General features: G+C 40.8%; 3 protein-coding genes and 1 pseudogene across 6 annotated transcripts; 1 reads left to right on the forward strand and 3 right to left on the reverse strand.

Annotated features, from left to right (window-relative positions):
* Positions 1-45: 45 nt before the first annotated feature.
* Positions 46-5462, reverse strand: LOC140816388 (uncharacterized). Of its 2 annotated transcripts, XM_073175617.1 has the most exons (13): positions 5238-5462; positions 4009-4148; positions 3866-3923; positions 3280-3404; positions 3015-3186; positions 2576-2765; positions 2441-2498; positions 2307-2355; positions 2097-2169; positions 1927-2017; positions 1524-1823; positions 1227-1388; positions 46-859 (listed from the first exon to the last, which is right to left on the reverse strand). In XM_073175617.1, exons 2-13 carry the CDS (start codon positions 4087-4089, stop codon positions 497-499), a joined length of 1722 nt encoding a protein of 573 aa, XP_073031718.1. In that variant the 5' UTR covers positions 4090-4148; positions 5238-5462; the 3' UTR covers positions 46-496. The 2 variants fall into 2 exon arrangements, with proteins under 2 accessions (XP_073031718.1, XP_073031717.1); XM_073175616.1 differs by lacking the exon at positions 5238-5462 and having other exon boundaries at positions 4009-5234.
* Positions 5463-6961: 1499 nt separating this feature from the next.
* Positions 6962-8977, reverse strand: LOC140817243 (uncharacterized; annotated as a pseudogene).
* Positions 8930-12216, reverse strand: LOC140816313 (probable alkaline/neutral invertase B). Of its 3 annotated transcripts, none has more exons than XM_073175503.1 (5): positions 12000-12216; positions 11146-11545; positions 10625-11056; positions 9970-10528; positions 8930-9360 (listed from the first exon to the last, which is right to left on the reverse strand). In XM_073175503.1, exons 2-5 carry the CDS (start codon positions 11542-11544, stop codon positions 9065-9067), a joined length of 1686 nt encoding a protein of 561 aa, XP_073031604.1. In that variant the 5' UTR covers position 11545; positions 12000-12216; the 3' UTR covers positions 8930-9064. The 3 variants fall into 3 exon arrangements, with proteins under 3 accessions (XP_073031604.1, XP_073031603.1, XP_073031602.1); XM_073175502.1 differs by having other exon boundaries at positions 11146-11554; XM_073175501.1 differs by having other exon boundaries at positions 11146-11559; positions 12000-12215.
* Positions 12217-21060: 8844 nt separating this feature from the next.
* Positions 21061-22475, forward strand: LOC140815868 (uncharacterized). Its single transcript, XM_073174869.1, has 3 exons — positions 21061-21581; positions 21744-21818; positions 21946-22475. Exons 1-3 carry the CDS (start codon positions 21204-21206, stop codon positions 22366-22368), a joined length of 876 nt encoding a protein of 291 aa, XP_073030970.1. The 5' UTR covers positions 21061-21203; the 3' UTR covers positions 22369-22475.
* Positions 22476-22590: the final 115 nt, after the last annotated feature.

The raw sequence follows: 22590 nt of genomic DNA on the forward strand, positions 1-22590 counted from the left end.
TCGAATAAAATTTAAGTTAATTTAAATAAATCCTTTGGATCCAATCATGTTTCAGTTCTTGTTTCATAAATGTAGACAAATGATACGTATCAGTTTGCTCATTTGATAAACATGTTTAAATAGACCGGTATCAATTCATGTGCCTAAAAAGTAGGAGACGGAATATCACGTGCATCAAAGGATCTAAATTGTAATAATAGATTGTATTTGGGCATCACAATTAATGTGTTTATACATAAAATAATAAGGCCTCCAGATGTTAAATTCCTTACAGAGTCCGTAAATCCAAGATCTGGTCAGGTGGTCATTGACACTTCATTTATATTGGACATGCAAAAGAAGACGCAAAATCAGCGAATGGTAATAATACTCGAAGAAACTCTCAGGTCAGATTTACCGGAGCCAGAGTCCCTGGAATCGGAGTCAGTGTACACGACTCACGAGACAAATAATGAGCTGTTCCACTGAAAAGTCTGATCGACACCATTTATCCACTTCAAAGATGCTGCTGGTTGCAGAAAATTTGCAATTGTGACATATTACCGGGATGGCATGTTGCTCTGTTTCTATCGAATCCTGAAGGGAGGCGTAGGCTATGTCCCTTCACATTTGAGAGCGACGGTGGTGGATGGATTGTATTAAACTGCTGTTGTGGAAACTGATGATATTTCAAGTCAGGTGTAGAATGCAAGAGCGGGAAAAGCGACTGAGCCTGAGCACAGTTAACAAAGAAAGATGAGTCTCTTTCTCCATTTTTCCAGTCTGGTAAATATGAGGTGGGAAATCCGGCAGGATGAGATTGATCTGGAAATAGAGCCGCAACTCTGTCGCCGAATCTGCTGCTATGAAATGGAAGGAGCTGTTTCAACAAGTCAACGAAACAGAGAATCAATTCACCTTTAAGCCATGGATATAAATAGATTGAGTTTTGAGGAATAATGGAGGCAAGAATTATTGCCCGCTGAGTAACCATAATGGAGGCAGATGGAAACATCATTCTGGATTTTCTTGTTTCATGTTTTTGGAAGATGCATGTATCGTTTAACCAATATTTAAAAATACTTTTGATGGCAGTATCAAGTTTGGTCACCAAGATTGTAATCCATGCTATGCTTTATATTTGTGTAGAAGGCAGAAAACAGGCAAGGACAAATAGACGTCTGAATGAAGAATGTTAAAAAAATTGATAAAAAAAACTGAAGAGATGGAGGATGCAATCAATTCACCTGCTGTGTGGCCACAGAAGAAGATCGATCATGGAACGTTGAATAACAATTCTTGGGATGTGACAAACGCATAGCCAAATTATTTTGTGGTTGCATAAATGACGAGCGAAATTGTTTCAGCGCCTCCTCACTGTGTCCAGCCAAAGATAAGAAATCTGAATCCTGCAAAAAAATTGTTTCAGCGCCTCCTCACTGTGTCCAGCTAAAGATAAGAAATATGAATCTTGCAAAAAATTTAATGGTCCGACATACAAGACGAGCAAACATTCTATCAGACACTGTCACCAATGAACTCACCTGCGTAAGTGGAGAGCACGAGACAGGTATTTTTGAGACCTGCAGCTGATCTTGAAAGACACTCTTATGCAAAAGAATGGTATCTCGGATTGAACTGACAGCGGAAGACAAATCACCACTAGTGTAATCAATCCCATTTTTTTGATAGTCAATACTTATATGGGGCCCTGGTTCAAAGCGTGTCTCTGGTAACCCTTCCTTTCTGTCTAATACTTGCACGACTTTAATTAAATGACTGATGTAAACATGGGCAGAACATCTCTTCCGCAGCCTCATTGGTTCAACCTCAACTAAATGGTGCTGATTTATTAAAGATCATAGGAATACATAGATAAGTTTGTCGAGCCCCCATAGGTGATACTTTTTTTAGTTAATCTTAAAACAGAGCTGGCAGCTGGCTTACCTTATTCTTGGTAGATTTTTCCTTAGGTGTACGATGCTGGATGATATGATTTGTAGTCTCAAACCAGGTAGGAAGTTTGTCAATGGACGATCTTGAAATAAGAAAATAAGAATCATGACATCTATTCGACAAAGAAGAAGATGGCATATGTTCCAAGAAACAAAAATTACTGTGGGCAGGATTCCAGAGTCTCAGTGCCCTGAGTTCCCGTTGAAGACAAGCTTGGACGCCACATAAGTAAATCTACAGGGCAAACCAACATGGTCACGTGACTAGCTGATACGTCCATTATTCAGTATAAATACAAAAAAGGGCGCCGCCACATTTGAAACTAGTCTAGTGTGTAAATGAGAAAAAGCCCATCAAATTGAATAGTTTACCTTTATTTTTGTTCTCCCTGAGGCAATTTTGGATTCCAGGAGCTGCAGCCTGAAAATGTTGGAGCATCTTCTCATTGTATGTTTGTTATTAACAAACGAAATATTATCTGAATATTCGAATTCTTGAGGCATACCTGTTCCACGGTGATTCCCCAATCACTTGGCACTGTAATTAGTGCAGACATCTTTGTTCTGATCAGATAACAGATTAGACCAAAACCGAGGGCATATAAATCAAGGAAAATGGGAGGACAGAACTGGTTATGCACCTGGAACCAGTGACTAAATCTGATCGATCTCCAGAAACGAAGGGGATGGGATATTGCTTGCTAATGGGGAGCTTGGAAAGCTGAGGATCATCAAAAGATTTTAACTGAGCAACTTTTGATGCTGAGTCTTCCAATTTTGATGTTTGACAGATAGCTTCAAGGGTTACTCTTGCAGCAATTTTCCCAGCATCTGTGCTTAGTGCGATGTAGAATGTCATAACAAATAAGGAATCAAGAATGCTGAGGGGATAAATTGAATGGAATTCATATTTGAAACATCCTAAAGGCTGCTGATTTTAAAAAAGATGACATTGATACACTGGAGTAAATCACGATTTTGTGTCATTATTTGAAAGTATTGTTTACCCAGGTTGGGATATGTGAGCCTCTTTTTATATATCACAAAGGGAAAGGACGACGACTAAGAAACAATTCAAACCTTGAGCTGCAGTCATGGAGCTATCCATTTCTAGTAAAGTTAAAGAATTTGTCTCCGAAGGGTGAACATCCAATCCTTGGTCATCGTTCTTGATTGTATCATAGAACATGTTGGCTAGCAAATACAAGGTCTCGGCCACTTCTTTCTCATCCTTAGAGACGTATCCTTGTTTCTGCGAAAGTAATTGGATCGATTTTCAATCAATTTTCATCCTTGAGTGATCTGTACAATGAATGTTTAAGTTTCTAATACGGCAGTGTCTAACCGTATTCAGTTTGGATTTCTTGGCCCCGCGTTTCCCGAGTGTTTCAATTCCATCATACCCACGATTTTGTTTCTTCGAAATTGGCAAAGCCGGGGTCATGGATTCAAGGCCCCGTTTCTTGATGGCTGCAACGTGGAAAAAGATTGATTGAAACTAAAGCATTGACCATTTGCTGTTGACGATGACACGACCACGCTTCCCTTCTCGGCAAGGTCGGATCCAGTATGTACAAGAAGTGTGATCGACCTCCTCAGTTGAGGTTTTTTTGAAAAAATATAAATTATATAACTTTTTTCCTAAATTATCAAGTTTTATTCCATAATCTATTTAGTCCACTTCATTGCTACTTTCCAAAAGGGTACAATAGTTGGACACCGCCAAGGGGGGAAAAGGTAAGGGGATAAAAAAACTACACTGTATCACACATGCCAAGGAAAAAAGGCATTAAAAATAAAAAGAAATTTCAAATTGCATCACCAAGCAAGAAACCGGAAACTTCTCAGAACATCCACCATGCAGAACCAATTAAATCAGTGGACTCCGAATGGGTAGCATAAAATAATTAATCACAAATTAAGACACACACCAGACCGTAGCTTCCTAGGAATTGCAGCGTGATTAACAGCACAACATTCATCAAGAAGCTGCAAAAATCAAGATTTGACAAAAATATAAGGAATTATACAAAACCATTTATAAAATTTAATGATAAGCCAAGGCATTAATTACCTTTGTGGGTGACTTTAATTTCTTGCTATTACTAGTACTAGGCTGAGATTTAGAGTCACCACTAAATCCAACAGAACCCATATCTCCTTCTCCGATCCAAATTAACTTGAACAGCAACAAAAAAAATTTCCTGTCCTAATCTGAGTTCCGAACCATCAAAAATGAACTCCCCAATGAACAAAAGGAGATGACTTTAACAAGAAAAAAGATAACACGTAAAACATGAACAACAGCCCAAAAGAAGAAAAGGGTTATAAAAAAGAATATAATGAGACATGTAGCTTATTAAAACACTCAGTATTGTAGACTCAAGACATACACACCAAGCAAAAATATAACGTAGATAAAGACAAGAATCCATAAATGACTTTTTGTTGCTTAGTGACCGTAAATTAAACACGAAATGGAGGATCTAATCGTACTTTCCGCAACGAATTTGACGATCATACCTAGAAAAATGCTAAATGCTAGTGGATGGTAGTAATCTTCTCGTGCAGGCCCTCAGTCATTTAGTGTTGTCCACTTCTAACAAAAGTGACAAAAGAGATGTGCACACACGGGATTTACTTGAAAGCCGCTCTCGAGGATGGAATTTGAGTCCATTTCAACTCAATAAATATGCATCGGATCTTTAGATTCTCTCTCTTTTTTATGCAGAAAAGTATCTACACAGTAGAGTTTAGCTCAAGGTTTCATGAAAGATGAACAGAAAACAAACGGAGAAAATGCGAGGGGGCGGAAATCTTCAGAGAGAAGAGAATGCGGGTTTGTTAGGAAAGTTGGGGGAAAGAAATGTTAATGTAGTCCTATTTATTAGGGGGAGTCTCACACACTCACATTTACACACTATTTCTGCCACACTCACACTTTGCTGTCTCCTACATTTACACACACAAAGAAATGAAGATGCAAGAGTTCACAGGACACTACAAAAATGAATGAAGAGTAGATTAAGCTGTGGGTCGCAAAAAGGTAAAATGATTAGTTCTCCATCAGAAATTCTTGGAACTTTGAAACGCGAAGGATCTCGATCGTAATTATACCCAAAAAGGAATATGGTGGAAAAATTTCCTTTTCTAATACCCATAAATAACAACAAACAGAATTCAGAGACACGCTAATTGATTCAAAAATCTGAAAGAATCCGAAACAAACGGAAAAAAAAGGACTGAAAAACTCAAACCGAAGATCGATGAAAAAAAAAAGTAACCCGGAGAAACTCAAGCTACCGTTTTTCCTCTGGTACAGCCCAATCCAACGAGATATTGGAGTAATCAATTGATGTAGTGAGGAAAAAAATTTAGCTCTTGAATATGATATCAGTTCACGCAGAGATTAAGAATCAACACAGCATCATTGGAAATATCTGCATATCACCATCCCTGCGAGTGTGCCGAGCTGAAAGGAATCAAATTCCGCACTCATCCTCAAATGGCAACAGACGGGAATGCGAAACAAACTGATGGAATTTGAGAAATAAACAATAAATCGTAATTAATAAAGGCAAGCCACGATTTTAACTGCTCGAAATGACGTCATCGTGAAATCGGTCGGACCGCGTTAAAGCGTTCGAGAGAGCAGTTGGATCAAGATTGCATAACACGACACGTGGCAGACACGTAGGAAAACAAGTCAAATTACACGTGAGCAGGGAATTTTTTTGTCACCAATTCTTAATATTCAATAATTCATTAATTTAAAAACTATATGATTTAGAATTATGTTCGGACAACAAAAAATATAAAAATTTATAATATATAATAATATAATAAACATAAATGAATCACAGTGCAAAACAATAATTTTTAAGGATAAAGTTTGGTTTGTTAACTAAATAATGTTCAATAAATTGTTTTTTTCTCTAACAAGTGGATTAGTGAAGTGGTCCCAAACCAGATTCGATGAAAATGAAATAGAAGAATATAATCATTGCTTCTCTACTCCCTACAGTTCGGCGTGAAGGTCGTTTGCACCAGTGTTTTTATAACCGGACCGTTAATCGAACTGGTCAAGCCTTAAAAAATGGTTCAACCGGTCCGGTCGAACCGGATCAATAAAATTAATATTTTATTTATTTTATATAATAAATAAAATAGTAAAATATTGATTATTTATGTTTTTATAGTTTTTATTTAATTTTTAAGATGAAAATTACAATAAATATCAAAATAAAAATCATTTTTCAAATTCAAAAATCCAAATTACACATAAAATGTAACCAAATAGGGATGACCAAGTTTAAGTGCCCAATTAAACATCAAGATTAATTATAAAAAAAGTAGCAAACATAAAAAACCGTCGCTATTTAGCGACGGTTTTAAACAAACCGTCGCTAAATTGCGACGGTTATTCTTTAACCGTCGCTATATAGCGACAGTTTTGAAATAACCGTCGCCGATCTATGGGCAATTTTTTAATAATTTCACAGACCCGGCCGGTTCCTGAAGACCGGCCGGTTTCCGGTTTTTCCGGTTGAACCGGGTTTTAACCGGTTTTTTCCGGTTAAACCTGTTTTCCGGGTTTTTATTTATGTCCGGACCGGTCTGAAGGCCGGTTCACGGTTGAACCGATCCAACCGGCCGGTCCGGTCCGGTTTTGAAAACATTGGTTTGCACCAACTTTTATCAAATTTACGGTTTTAACCTCGTGGCCACTGGTCTTATTCACGATGAATAAACATACATTCCACTGTTAGCTAGATAGGAACATAATAGTCCTAAAAAAATAATAATACCATTTTTAAAATAAATAGATAATACCAATTTCCTTTTTTATTTTAGTGTGTGTGTATTTATTTAACCTTTTTTAATAAAATATACTATTATTAAAGAAAGATGTCATTCAAAATATAGTACAACAGGAAATGTAATAATTAAATTCTATTATTTGGGACCAGTTTGGTAGACTTAATCAAGTCTTGATTGTTGTTATTATGGTTCCAGTTACAGGAAAATGGGGAACGAGAGCTTTCTCCCGTTAGAAAGCAATGTTTTAGAGTTACATACGGTAAACAAACAAATAAGAAGAATTCAAATTTACGTTCTCAGAGCTTTCCTTCATTATAATTGGCTTAATTGTTTATGCATTACACTTGTAAGTGTTTTTGGAAATGTGCATGAAATCACAAAAGTTGGTCAGGAAAAAACAGAGCCTCAGCTTCCAGAGAAAAAGAGAACGGAGATTGGAGACTCACACCACCCCGGAAGTGAGCCGCAGCACAAGATGTCCACCAACAAGACTGAATCAATTAAAACAAAGAGAAATATTTACGATAACTCATCGAGTCGCTCCTTATATGGGGACAAAAAGCAAGTGTTTTTCCATGCCTCGATCAAATTTTTTGGTACCTACCTCTTAACATAGTAGTAGCAGAAGTCTACCAGTATAAAAGTCTGGACAATCTCTGATAAGAGAACCATGGAAGACCATAGTCCATAGACCAACGCTGTCAGTAATCGTCCTCTGGTGTCCAATACCTTACACCAAACATGATACAATATATTCTTACATGTATTTTGTCGGGATAACTCTGCGTCTATAGCAAAGGGTGTAAAGCTCGAGTTTAATGTATGATCAAACCTGAAGAACCCAGTGAGCACAGCTCAAGAACCTGGCAACTCCGAGGGCAAATACATAATGTGCAGTGAACGGTTCAACAATCTATACGAAGAAACGAAATGTGAATCTTGATAACTATTAAGAATGTAATGAGAACTTCACACGTCATAACCTTAGTGTTTTGCATGAGATGAAGCTGAGGAAGGACTGAAACAGCTTCCAAGTACATGCAAAAAGCCCATAAAATGCGGTTCATAACATGATGCTGAGTCGATGGGTGAATAGCAACAGATAGTAAAGCACATGGTATCACCTACATGAACAATAATACGGGGAAAAGTCATCCTCGCAAAGAAACAGCATCATCGTACACATCAAGAACAGGGGTTCGGTCGAACTGACAACACAAGTCTAATATTGTAAGAAGGCAAAAGCAAAAAAAAAAAAAAGAAAAAAAGCTAGTCCAAGACTCACGACGTAATAAAGGGCAAACGTGTCTTTGTCGTTGAATTTAATTTAATATGAATCACATAATGACCCACAATGTGGTTGCTAATGTCGCAAGATCGAGTAGCGTGTGGATATCGTATTCCATTACGAGACTGCAGTAGACTCTAGCAGCTCAAAACATAGCAGTCAGCTCTTGGGACTTGACTGAAAGCCCTGAATTTAAAAAGGGAAATGTCGTACGGTCTGAGAACTGAATAAAATTAGCAAACACAAAATGCATGTAAAAACGTATCATGACACATACACACCACATCTCAAGACATGGATCAGTGTTACTTTGAGGCTATGGCCAATCCGTCGATAAAAAAATAAACAAAAACTCGAAAATTGACTTCACACAATCATTCATTCGTAAATGAATATAGGAAATCAAGGAAACTTAGATGTTTCAAGAATACAGGATGGACGGACTAACACGGTGAGCAAAAACATAAAAAAATAAAAATAAAAATAAAAATTTAATGATTATTTAAATCATTGTTATTTACAAATAAATTTTTTGGAATGACAATTCGCATATAATTTTTTTTTTTCGTCTCAAAAACTGTTTGTACTGATCAAACAAGAAGCTTGTGGCTAAAATAAATTGATTTTGCACAGTAATAATTTTCAATTAATTTTCAGAAATTTTTATTTGGAATTAGAATATTAAATCTTATGAGAAATACGGATGGAGAGATTTTCCAAATTGTCCTCCATATCGTTTTTTTATGGGGGTTCTATCATAATTAGGCATTGAATACAATATCTCGTATCACAAAATTATTAAATATAAATTTTTCTATCAAACATCATTCTCTGGTAACTTACCTTTCAATTTGATGAGCAAAATTTCCTGGAAAACATTTTCAGATGCCATGTGAAATTTATGATATATTATATCAAGTATATCATGATCCATCGTATATCTATAAATTATGTCAAAAACCTAACAAATTTTCGAAATTCCATACATTTGATAGAAACAGAGGCCAAGTTTTCGATGTTTTTAACATGTCCAAGAAGCAGATCTTTTCATGTGCGGCTTCATCTGTTTATCTTCCTCAAATGATATCATACCCAAGTTTGAGGGATCCTCCAGCATCATCTTAGCCACCAAGTACCCTGCGATGGACCACGTTTGATTCTTTCGAGCCTGCTTCCCCATGTAACGGCCCAGCTTACCGTCGTAATATTCGGGCCAATGATCCTTAAACAGACGTTTCTCGGCTAGTTCGATTGCTCGTCTTGCTAGTTGGGGCCGTCCTGATTTGATGCATGCTGCCGTGAGAAGCCATAGGAGGACTGCACAAAACAATTATGAGAACAAGTAAGGATATGGCAACATATTTTGGCCATGGCAGTTTGAACAGTTGTGGAGCCGTGGGGTGGCTAGACCTAGAGGGGGGTCATGATCATCCTCCATCATAGTTATACATGTCATTTGTGAGCATAGGTTAAAACAATAATTTCATCCCATAAACTTCACAAAATAGTCACCTTTGGTTACACTCCTATGCACCATCTTTTGCACAACCATTGGGTTTATTAAGCTCCACCTTTGAGCTTATTGAGCCACTTCAATTCGACCCATTTCAAGCTAGAGGCAAGATTTTGACAAATCGAGCTCGAGATGTTTAGATGTTCAAACCTTTTATTGTCGTGCAAGCTTTTTATTATTGCGAGAACACATATTATACGTGATGTTAAATTATTGTTCATATATTTTTGAAAGCTAAGCTAAGCTGGTGATCATTTTTTTCGCCTGGGTCTCAAGTATTAGCCCTTAAGTTCAGGTTCGGGATAGTTCCCATTACCACAAGTAAGGTTCGCATAAAACCAACCAGAACCCGCCCCTCCCCATTCCCATTTCTGAAAGCAAGTTTCTCTTCAACTCCTAGAACCTACACATACCTGGCCAAGAACCACCATTATGGTAACTCCAGCTAGTGTTTTTTGGATCACAGCCTGTTACTATCCTCCATTCATGACTCTCCATAGCCGGATAACAAATCTTCAACGGCATTTCTCCAACCAGCTCCTCCCACCGCCATTCAATTAGATCCATGATAGCCGAAGCTTGCTCTAATGTTGCCAAAGAAGACAAAATCGCAATGCAGTTTCCTAAGCAAAACCAACGAAAGTCCATTCTCGCAGGACTAACATTTCCTATGAAGTAACCGCCACGGCTTGGCATGAAATCAAAAACCCAATCAGGGAGCGAATCAGGTATCACATTGAACTTGTTTACTGCTGTGTGTGAATACTCTTCGGTTTTGTATCTGTATATATCGTTGAGCTGTTTGATATCAAGCCAGAAGTAACTTCTCATGTGATAGCTTAATGCGTGGAGACGTTTAACTATTCTGTCCGTACAATCCTTGCCCTCTTCATCGTTTTTAAGTAGAAGTAAAGCACACCTCAGGGCCATGAAGAATAGAGCTTGTATCTCGATTGGATACCCGTAAATACCCTGGAAATCGGAGAGACCAAGGTGTTTTATGGGTCGGCAAAGTCTTCAAGGATACAACGAATTATAAGAATATGATGGATTTTAAATAAAAATTACCATTCGACGATCAATCATGGAGCAACCATCAGCACACAGAAGGGTGGGGAATGTATCAAAGCCTTCGGAAAGGCATAGAGTCAGGATGAGTCTGATTCCCCTCTGGCACTCGGGCAATTCAGCCAAAGAGGCATCACCTGTAGACTTTGTATATGCTCGAAGAAGAATAATCCACCAGAAACCAGAGTCGACAGGAGCCACTCGACCAATAGCACATTCACCAAAATCGGCTATTAGCGTTTCATAATCCCTAACAGGATCGTGCAGTACTTTGAAACTTGCTGGCATAACCCCTGCGCCTAGAGTGAAATTGTCCACCTTTTTCTCCCAGGATTGGAGCCGTAGTGTTTTAAGAAGAAAATTCTTGACAATTCCGGGTTCACCATTCATCAAGAATGCTAGTGCACTAGGAACAAAGTCTCGGACAAACACCTAGCAGACATCGATTTCCTTGAATGAAAAATTTAATCTTCGAACCTAAAACTATAGCCCGTGATTCAAAATTACAGAAGGATTCTCACCTGATCATAGTTGAGTTCTTCGGCAGAATGATCCAACGCTGCAATGGTCCCCACAGGCTGCCCTCGGAAATGGACTATGGAACGCTGCAAGGCCACCCACGCCTCGGAAACTATAGGGTGCGTCTCTACACAACTAAATGATCTAGGGGAACTTATGCCTGAAAAACTATCAAAAACACGAGACGAGTTCTCGCTGTTTCTGTAAAACTGACGTGGTGGGGACGAAATCGACATTTCACTGAAGGACCTTTCGTCAAAGGATCTCTTCCTTTCAATGGATACAGGCCTTGGCCTGTTCAGTAGACTAGACAAATCCAAGCCTCCGATCTCGAAGATGGATGGATTGGTTTCTTGGTGTTTTAAAGTTCCATTTTGAGAAACATTAGCAGTTGGAGACATCCTAAGATTCCTTCACTGATAATTAGCAGTTCATCAAAGGATATCTTTTATATAAATGCTAAACAAGAATGTCATAAACTCAAAGTCAACTTCAAACTCTCAACCATCAAAATTGCATAAAACTTAATGGCAACCAAGTCAACAAAATCGATTCGATCGGAACTCATAAAAATTATGGAAGAAAATTTGAGCTATGAGCCTTTTTTTAAAAACCAGCTATGAACCTTAGTTTTACCTGAATAGAGTTGAAGCATCACCAAATTCACAGATCATGAGGACACAATCAAACATGGCAATAAAGAAAATAGTCAAATCCCATTAACAGACCACTATACCAAACTAAAAACAAAATCGAACAACCAAAACTCTTAAACTGAAATAGTTCAAAGCTTGAACAAAACAGCAAAAAAATGTAAAAATTTTATAATCAAAATTTTTAAAAAATAATTGCAAACCTTGCAATGGCCGGCAAAAGTTCACACCTTTCTACAGAATAAACGAAAGAAGACTACAAGGGTCGTCGAGTTGATTTTAGGAAGAGAAGACCTTATGTAGATGTAAACGCATAAATATGGAGAATCCAAGAGTGACCGGGTATAAGGTAAATTGGATATTCCGGTAAGTTTTATGGGGAGCTCCGAATAGTGTTTCGGGAAATCCCCGGATGACTTGTCTCTTTTACGTTAGATTTTGCGATGTAGTTAATTGTACTCGCTAGGAGTTTGTGAAATTCGTCACCTACTGTTGGCGAGTAAGGAACAAACGCGCATGACATTCGTGCTTCGAAATTAAGCGATATCTTCGATGGCAGATCTTACTGGCTTATACAAAGGATTGTACGACCTCGAACCTATATTCATATGACACGTGGAGGAAATCGGGTGGTTCTCACCGGGATTGTAGATTGCATTGACTTTCTTTTGTAAAATGTACGATATTGACTTGTGTTGGGTGTAGGTGAACCGTCAAAATAGGTCAGCTTCGCTAGATCAACTTATCTTGCCATAAAAATACATGTGTAGAACTACTGATTTAGTGGCTTGTTTGAAAGTGGGTTGGGTTGGAGGTTGGGGCAGGATGAGTCAGCTTTGAAATTTTGTATATTATTTCAAAATTTTATATATGGTTTTGAAATAATTTATGGATAGTTGATGAATTTTGAAGAATTTATATTATTTATAATATTTTAGGTATGATTCACGAATTTTGAAATATTTATATCATTTATGATGTTTTATCTATGATTGATAAATTTTGAAACATTTATATTATTTGTATATGGCTATAGGTTGATGAATTTTGAAATATTTATTATTCAGAATAATTTAGATATTTTAGTTGTTTATTGATCGTTTCAATTCCGTTAGTTCAATTTTATAATATTTTTGTTTGGTTACAATTTAAGACAAAAGTATATATAACGTGACGATTTTATAATAAAAATCATCCTTTCTAAAACATACCTTGAGCAAAAAGTAACGTCAGAATGCCTGGCTTTGACTCGACTGCTTACGTAACCTTATTTAAATGAACCCTAATTCCTAAAAATTGTAATGATTCACATATGATAATGTAAATTATTCTTATTTCTTCACACCACATTTTAGAAAAAAAGAAAACAAATAATTCCACAACAGTAAACTATTTTCCATGTACTGTTGAAACGCTTATATTTATTTTTACATTATTGACGTATGTAATAAAAAATATTATGTCATTCATTAAAAATAATGTGTATAAACAGTGTTTATGTTCATTAATCTAAACTTTCTTCTCATCAGATAATTTTAACTCATTTATTTTATAATCCGAAGAAACGAAAATTATCCGATATTGTATAAATAAAAAACTCTATCAAACTTTACAATGAATATTTTGTATTCTTAAATATCATAAAGTGAATCAACCCAAACAAGTCAGCAATATTTTGGATGTTAGCGCAATGAGTAAGTCTCTTGTGAGATTGTTTCACGAATTTTTATTTGTGAGACGGGTCAACCTTATCGATATTCACAATAAAAAGTAAAACTTTTAGCATAAAAAGTAATATTTTTTCATGGATGACCCAAATAAGATATCTGTCTCACAAAATACGACCCGTGAGATCGTCTCGCACAAGTTTTCAGATGTGGTTGATTAAACTTGTAATTGCGGACATATCTTCTTCTTAATAAATTACAAGATTTCAGCTGTCAAAAAAAAAGTACAGGAAATGGAAACCAGACAAATCGCATGACGAATTTGACAAATTTCCTAAAGATTTCAATGATTTGATATTGGATCGATTTTATGGTTTCTGATATTGCTGAAATCGGTGATGCTAACTGGGAGGTCAGATCCTTGCTTGGAGAGTTCGGATCAAACCTTGGAACGCTGGCTAGAAAGTCGGCACGTCACTCGGGGAGCTCGGATTGGACTTGCAAGAATGAGCGGGGAGCTCGGATTTGTACTTGCAAGAATGAGCGGGGAGCTCGGATTTGTACTTTTAGGGAGCTCGGGTCAGATATCCGAAATCTGAAAGCACAAACAAGAGTGTGAGAAGGGGGCCGGAAGGTTGTTCCGGCGTAGCCCCTCCGACGCTCAAGTCAGAGAACAGAAAACCGAGAGGATAATGTGTGTGCTGAGAGAATGTGAATATATGAATTAATAAAACAATGAACGGAACCTGGTATTTATAGGAGAACAATAGAGTCCTAGTTTGGCAGATTAGGATTCTCAGAATCTTCGAAAGATTTGATTAGATCTTGCCCAGATTTGGTTTAGATATCGTGCCAGATTTGATTAGATCTTTGATGGGCTTTACCTTTCTGGGCTTTGATCTCTGTGGGCTACGCACTTAATATATGAGTAAGAGCTCTCGTAGATATGAGCCCGCCTGAATCCAGGACCTTATGGGAGCTCGGCTCGGGAGCTCGGCCGAGAATCTCCAATCGTCCCGATATCACCTTCTTGGAGGTCGGCCAGGGAGGTCGGCTTGGGAGCTCGGCTGACCTTTCCGATCGTCGTAACTGCTGATATGGGAGGTCGGACAAGGATGACCTTGGGAGGTCGGCATGGGAGGTCGGCGTGGGAGGTCGGCTGACCTCCCCGATCGACGGAACTGCTGTTATAGGAGGTCGGCTCGGTGGGAGGTCGACTGACCTCCTGATCTACGGAACTGCTGTTATGGGAGGTCGGCTGGGATGACCTCCCAGATGACCTCTCGCGCTTCCCTGAATGCCGAGTTCTCAACTAGATGGGCTACCGAGAGCAGGCCGAGCCCATCCTCAATCCGGGGGTATCACGAGTCCCCCCCTCAAGTCGAGCTGACGTTGTAGACCAAAGCTCGTTGTGGTTTGAGCTCTCGGTGGCCCATAGGCTGTCCTGAGATAAGTCAGTCAGGCACTTGGAGCTCGGCAAACACTAAATAATAACATGATGAGGTCATATTGAGAGAGGTCGACCGGGAGCTCGGCCCAACACTTCATTAAATAATAACACGAAGAGGTCATCCTGAGGAAGGTCGACCGGAGCTCAGCCCAACACTTCATAAAGTAATAACCGAGGAGATCATCCTGAGAGAGGTTGGCCGGGCTATGGGAGCTCGGCCCAACACTTGATAGATAATAACCTGATGAGGTCATCCTCAAGGAGGTCGGCTGGGAGATCGTCCTCATAAAATAATAACTCGAGGAGGTCATCCCGAGGGAGGTCGATTGGGAGCTCGGCCCAACACCATAAAATAATAACCCGAAGAGATCCTGAGAGAGGTTGGTCGGGTTATGGGAGCTCGGCCCAACACTTGATAGATAATAACCTGATGAGGTCATCCTCAGGGAGGTCGATTGGGAGCTCGGCCCAACACCATAAATTAATAACCCGAGGAGATCATCCTGAGAGAGGTCGGCCGGGCTATGGGAGCTCGGCCCCACACTTGATAGATAATAACCTGATGAGGTCATCCTCAAGGAGGTCGGCTGGGAGATCGTCCTCATAAAATAATAACGCGAGGAGGTCATCCCGAGGGAGGTCGATTGGGAGCTCGGCCCAACACCATAAAATAATAACCCGAAGAGATCCTGAGAGAGGTTGGTCGGGTTATGGGAGCTCGGCCCAACACTTGATAGATAATAACCTGATGAGGTCATCCTCAGGGAGGTCGATTGGGAGCTCGGCCCAACACCATAAATTAATAACCCGAGGAGATCATCCTGAGAGAGGTCGGCCGGGCTATGGGAGCTCGACCCCACACTTGATAGATAATAATCTGATGAGGTCATCCTCAGAGAGGTCGGCTGGGAGAACGGCCCCATAAAATAATAACCCGAGGAGATCCTGAGAGAGGTTGGTCGGACTATGGGAGCTCGACCCCAGGGAGGTCGGCTGGGAGAACGGCCCCATAAAATAATAACCCGAGGAGATCCTGAGAGAGGTTGGTCGGGCTATGGGAGCTCGGCTCAACACTTGATAGATAATAACCTGATGAGGTCATCCTCAGGGAGGTCGATTGGGAGCTCGGCCCAACACCATAAAATAATAATCCGAGGAGGTCATCCAGAGAGAAGTCGATCGGGCTATGGGAACTCGGCCCCACACTTCGATGATAACCCGAGGAGGTCATCTCGAGGGAGGTCGGCTGAACTTTTTAATGAAATAATAAATCGGTAAGATCGTGCCGAGGGAGGTAAGCTCGGCCATGGGAGGTCGGCACAACCCTTCACAAAATAATAACTCGGTAAGATCATGCCGTGGGAGGTAAGCTCGGCCATGGGAGGTCAGCTTAACTTTTCAATAAAATAATAACTCTGTAATATCATGCTGTGAAAGGTAAGCTCGGCCATGGGAGGTCGCGCTGAGGGAGATCGGCTCGGCCATGGGAGGTAAGCTCGGCCATGGGAGGTCGGAACAACCCTTCACAAAATAATAACTCGGTAAGATCATGTCGTGGGATGTAAGCTCGGCCATAGGAGGTCGGCTTAACTTTTCAATAAAATAATAACTCTGTAATATCATGATGTGGGAGGTAAGCTCGACCATGGGAGGTCACGCTGTGGGAGCTCGGCTCGGCCATAGGAGGTCGGCTGAACTTTTTAATAGAATAATAACTCGGTAAGATCATGCCATGGAGGTAAGCTCGGCCATGGGAGGTCGGCACAACCCTTCACAAAATAATAACTCGGTAAGATCATGCCGTGGGAGGTAAGCTCGGCCATGGGAGGTCGGCTTAACTTTTCAATAAAATAATAACTCTGTAATATCATGCTGTGGGAGGTAAGCTCGGCCATGGGAGGTTGCGCTGTGGGAGCTCGGCTCGGCCATGGGAGGTCGGCTGAACTTTTTAATAGAATAATAACTTGGTAAAAACAAAACATTTCTGAGCTCGGCTCGACCATGGGAGCTCGGCCAGCCACTTAACCATAATGACCGGGTAAAAATAAAATAGTGATGAGCTCGGCTCGGCCATAGGAGCTCGGTCAGCCACTTAGCCATAACTTTGAACCGTAAAATTTATGCTGAGCTGAGGTGAGCTATGAGACTCCTGAACCGAGTGTGGGTGAGGACCCCTGTCATGCTGGGAATAGCCAAGAAGAGGTGAGCTCTGGGCTCCTGACTGAGGGTGAAAATCCTTTTCATACTTGGCGTGACCGAGATGAGGTGAGCCATGGACTCTTGAACTGGCTGAGGGTGAAAACCCTTATCATACTTGGCGTGACCAAGATGAGGTGAGCTCTGGGCTCCTGAACTGACTGAGGGTGAAAACCCTTATCATACTTGGCGTGACCAAGATGAGGTGAGCTCTGGGCTCCTGAACTGGCTGAGGGTGAAAACCCTTATCATACTTGGCGTGACCAAGATGAGGTGAGCTCTGGGCTCCTGAACTGACTGAGGGTGAAAACATTAATCATACTTGGCGTAACCAAGACGAGGTGAGCTCCGGGGCTTCTGCAAGACACCCGTGAAAACCCTTATCATACTTGGCGTGACCAAGATGAGGTGAGCTCTGGGCTCCTGAACTGACTGAGGGTGAAAACCATTATCATACTTGACGTGACCAAGATGAGGTAAGCCTTGGGCTCCTGAACTGGCTGAGGGTGAAAACCCTTATCATACTTGGCGTCTTATCATACTTGGCGTGACCAAGATGAGGTGAGCCCTGAGCTCCTGAACTGGCTGAGGGTGAAAACACTTATCATACTTGGCGTGACCAAGATGAGGTGAGCTCTGGGCTCCTGAACTGACTGAGGGTCAAAACCCTTTTCATACTTGGCGTGACCAAGAGGTGAGCTCTGGGCTCCTGAACTGACTGAGGGTGAAAACCCTATTCATACTTGACGTGACCAAGATGAGGTGAGCTTGGGCTCCTGAATTGACTGAGGGTGAAAACCCTATTCAAACTTGGCGTAACCAAGACGAGGTGAGCTCCGGGGCTTCTGCAAGACACCCGTGAAAACCCTTATTATACTTGACGTGACCAAGATGAGGTGACCTCTGGGCTCCTGAACTGACTGAGGGTGAAAACCATTATCATACTTGGCGTGACCAAGATGAGGTGAGCCCTGGGCTCCTGAACTGGCTGAGGGTGAAAACCCTTATCATACTTGGCGTGACCAAGATGAGGTGAGCCCTGTGCTCCTGAACTGGCTGAGGGTGAAAACCCATATCATATTTGGCGTGACCAAGATGAGGTGAGCCCGGGGCTCCTGAACTGGCTGAGGGTGAAAACCCTTATCATACTTGGCGTGACCAAGATGAGGTGAGCTCTGGGCTCCTGAACTGACTGAGGGTCAAAACCCTTTTCATACTTGGCGTGACCAAGATGAGGTGAGCTCTGGGCTCCTGAACTGGCTGAGGGTGAAAACCCTTATCATACTTGGCGTGACCAAGATGAGGTGAGCTCTGGGCTCCTGAACTGACTGAGGGTGAAAACCCTTATCATACTTGGCGTGACCAAGATGAGGTGAGCCCTGGGCTCCTGAACTGGCTGAGGGTGAAAACCCTTATCATACTTGGCGTGACCAAGATGAGGTGAGCTCTGGGCTCCTGAACTGACTGAGGGTCAAAACCCTTTTCATACTTGGCGTGACCAAGATGAGGTGAGCTCTGGGCTTCTGAACTGACTCAGGGTGAAAACCCTATTCATACTTGGCATGACCAAGATGAGGTGAGCTTGGGCTCCTGAATTGACTGAGGGTGAAAACCCTATTCAAACTTGGCGTAACCAAGACGAGGTGAGCTCCGGGGCTTCTGCAAGACATGGTGAAAACCCGTGTAAGCTTCAATAATTTTGGAAGAAAATGTGTAATTTTAATAATGTAACTGAATATAGCATCGAATACTTAGGTCTTTTCTACAAAAGTAACTGACAAAATAAAAGAAATTAAAGGTATAATATCTAAGTGATGTTATTGCGGAGGTTGTAAGCATTCCATGGCCTCTTCAATTTCTTCTCTGCCAGATCTTCGAAGTAGTAGGCACCCGAACTAAGCTTTCCCATCAACTTGAATGGTCCTTCCCATCTTGGATCTAACTTTCCCACGTCCACATCTTGAACCTTCTTCCAAACTAAGTCTCCCACTTGAAAGCCCATCTGAATGACCTTTCTATTGTACGATTGGGCTGTGCGTCTCTTGTAAGCTTCCATCCTTATGGCCGCGGCTTCCTGCTTTTCTTCCAAGAAATCTAAGTCCGCCGCTCGCCTCTCACTGTTTCGCTCATAATAGAATATTACTCGGGAGGTCTCTTCGTCATCTCTGCCGGGAGCACTGTCTCATTTCCATAAACTAAGCTGAAAAGCGTCTCCCTGATGCCAATCTTCGGAGTGGTTATGTACGACCATAGCATGCTTGGGAGCTCTTCCACCCAATTTCTTTTTGAATTCTCACATCTACGTCTTTGCTCAGTGTTCCCACAGACGGCGCTAATTGATATTGCTGAAATCGGTGATGCTAACTGGGAGGTCAGATCCTTGCTTGGAGAGTTCGGATCAAACCTTGGAACGCTGGCTGGAAAGTCGGCACGTCACTCGGGGAGCTCGGATTGGACTTGCAAGAATGAGCGGGGAGCTCGGATTTGTACTTGCAAGAATGAGCGGGGAGCTCGGATTTGTACTTTTAGGGAGCTCGGGTCAGATCTCCGAAATCTGAAAGCACAAACAAGAGTGTGAGAAGGGGGCCGGAAGGTTGTTCCGGCGCCTCCGACGCTCAAGTCAGATAACAGAAAACTGAGAGGATAATGTGTGTGCTGAGAGAATGTGAATATATGAATTAATAAAACAATGAACGGAACCTGGTATTTATAGGAGAACAATAGAGTCCTAGTTTGGCAGATTAGGATCCTCAGAATCTTCGAAAGATTTGATTAGATTTTGCCCAGATTTGGTTTAGATATCGTGCCAGATTTGATTAGATCTTTGATGGGCTTTACCTTTCTGGGCTTTGATCTCTGTGGGCTACGCACTTAATATCTGAGTAAGAGCTCTCGTAGATATGAGCCCGCCTGAATCCAGGACCTTATGGGAGCTCGGCTCGGGAGCTCGGCCGAGAATCTCCAATCGTCCCGATATCACCTTCTTGGAGGTCGGCCAGGGAGGTCGGCTTGGGAGCTCGGCTGACCTTTCCGATCGTCGTAACTGCTGATATGGGAGGTCGGACAAGGATGACCTTGGGAGGTCGGCATGGGAGGTCGGCGTGGGAGGTCGGCTGACCTCCCCGATCGACGGAACTGCTGTTATAGGAGGTCGGCTCGGTGGGAGGTCGACTGACCTCCCGATCTACGGAACTGCTGTTATGGGAGGTCGGCTGGGATGACCTCCCAGATGACCTCTCGCGCTTCCCTGAATGCCGAGTTCTCAACTAGATGGGCTACCGAGAGCGGGCCGAGCCCATCCTCAATCCGGGGGTATCAGTTTCTTATTCATTATTCACGTTCAAACTAATCCACGTATTTTACCAGGTAAGAATGCTTTATTTCTAAACGTGTTAACATAAAGCGCCTTACCTTTTTTTGAAGAAAAGAAATTATGACGAAGACCTACCAATGATAATTGTTCAAATTTATTGATCTATATAGAAAATATGAAGTGAGTTATCCTACTTTTTTTTTATTTTTGTTACACCTGTATAATGTAATATGTGTCAGATTTAAAATTAGTTATTGAAAATGTAAATTACTTTAAATATAATAAATTCAATTCATGAAATTCAGAAAAAATTAATGTAAAATAAATTTATGTTAGTTCCATGGACCCAGAAAATTAAAAAAAAAATAGGTCTCTTGTGAGACAGTCTCACTAATCTTTATTTTGAGACGAGTCAACCCTATCGATATTCACAATAAATAATAATAATATTAACATAAAAAAATATTTTTTCATAAATAATACAAATAAAAATCCGTCCAAAGAGAAATTTTTTTGCCAAAATTAAAAATAAAAGGATTTGCATATGGCATGAAACCCTAGGCGACCCTCAATCTCTATTTACTGGACACGTGGCACTAAGCCAGCTCCCCTTGATTAGGAACTCCCCTCCACTCCAAGTTTACTTTGTTCCCTTTCCTTCTCTCTCTAATGCCCCATCGCCATTCTCCTTATCGCTAAGTTAATCAAATAATAATTTTGCAGTGTTTATTTGTTCGGAAAAAATGTAAGAATCAGATTTGAATGACAGAAGAATTAGAAGATGAAACTGTGCGGGAGTGAACAACACAGTTCTCTACTTGCTTCTGCAACCGAAGATGAATTGTTTGTCTCTCAGATTCTGCTCGAACTCGTAAATCTGTTCATGGTATCCGAATTGAGCACAAAATTCATATGGGGTCGGAAGAAAAGAAGATCTAGCTTACCTGAGGCTTCATCGTATTCTCCTGAACAACCCACTTCACGGCCAGCGTCGGTTCATAGCAAAGACAAAGAGGTAAAGGTGAGAACGCCTCAAGTAAAAGCGGAGGAGGAGTGTCCCGCCGCCAAATCCTCGAGTCCCACAACGCCGCTCTCTTTCTTTCCATGTGAATCTGAGGAAAGGTCCAAGCATTCTTCGAAGAAAAGTTCCAAGAAAAGGGTAAGTGTTTTCTTTTACTCGGAGGGGTTAGTAGTGAAAATCCGTTTGCAATGAAAAAGATTTATTGAATCTTTACCACATTAGCTTATCTTTTTTATGTACATTGTTTTTAATTCTACTTTGTTTGTTTGGGTACACTCCGGTCTTTTGCCAATTAAACAGGAGTTAGAAAAAGTGAGGAATTACTACAATGAGTTTAGGACTTACAATTCGGAATTAAAAACAGTGAAGCTTCAGGTATGAAAATTTCAGCCTTTGATACGGTTTGTGGCCCAAAATCGATCATTTAATCGTTATTTGATTTTTCCTTAGTAAAGGTAACAGAATCCTGTTTTATTTGGTTACCATTTAAATCTTGTTACAGGTTCTTAAGACTTGCTCAAAAAAGGAAGGCTCTCAATTGGAAACCATCGGATTTACGAATCTTGTAGTGGATCCAACCCAACATTATCGAATAACGATGTTGACTCATCAACAGCCGTTCATCGTAGATCCGACGGCCCAGAAATTTCAGCATTCGTTTGGGCCAATTACAGCCCCCCAAATCGGCTCATTCTTTAATGGGCTTGAACTGGTCAACCATGTGGGCCCAGCTAAAATTCCAGATCTGAACCTGTCTGCCGAAGAGGCTTTTGGTGTGGATACATCTCAGCCTTTGGATGTGGACAGAGCACTTGCTGACAAACGGGCCAGATTTGCTGAGGCTAGGAGGATGAGAAGAGGAATAATCAAGATCAAGTCCATGAGGAGTGCTTGTGGTATAAAATTACCACGAATCAGATTTTGAGAAAAAAGGTCTATTTTGGTAATTGCATTCAACTTGTAACCGTATGTTTGGTGGGTCTTTTTGTCTTTAAAGAAAAGGTGGGCAATTTGTGTTGGTTCTAGAATCTATTTTTGCTTCCTTAGTGAGCTTCAATTTAGGGAAGAATAGGCATCTTAATAAACACATTAATATCTTTTTACAGGATTCGTAATTAAGTTAAAATTGGCAACATCTAGCGATATG

This window comes from Primulina eburnea, chromosome 16 (assembly GCF_022965805.1).
Source record: "Primulina eburnea isolate SZY01 chromosome 16, ASM2296580v1, whole genome shotgun sequence".
Lineage (NCBI taxonomy): Eukaryota > Viridiplantae > Streptophyta > Magnoliopsida > Lamiales > Gesneriaceae > Primulina > Primulina eburnea.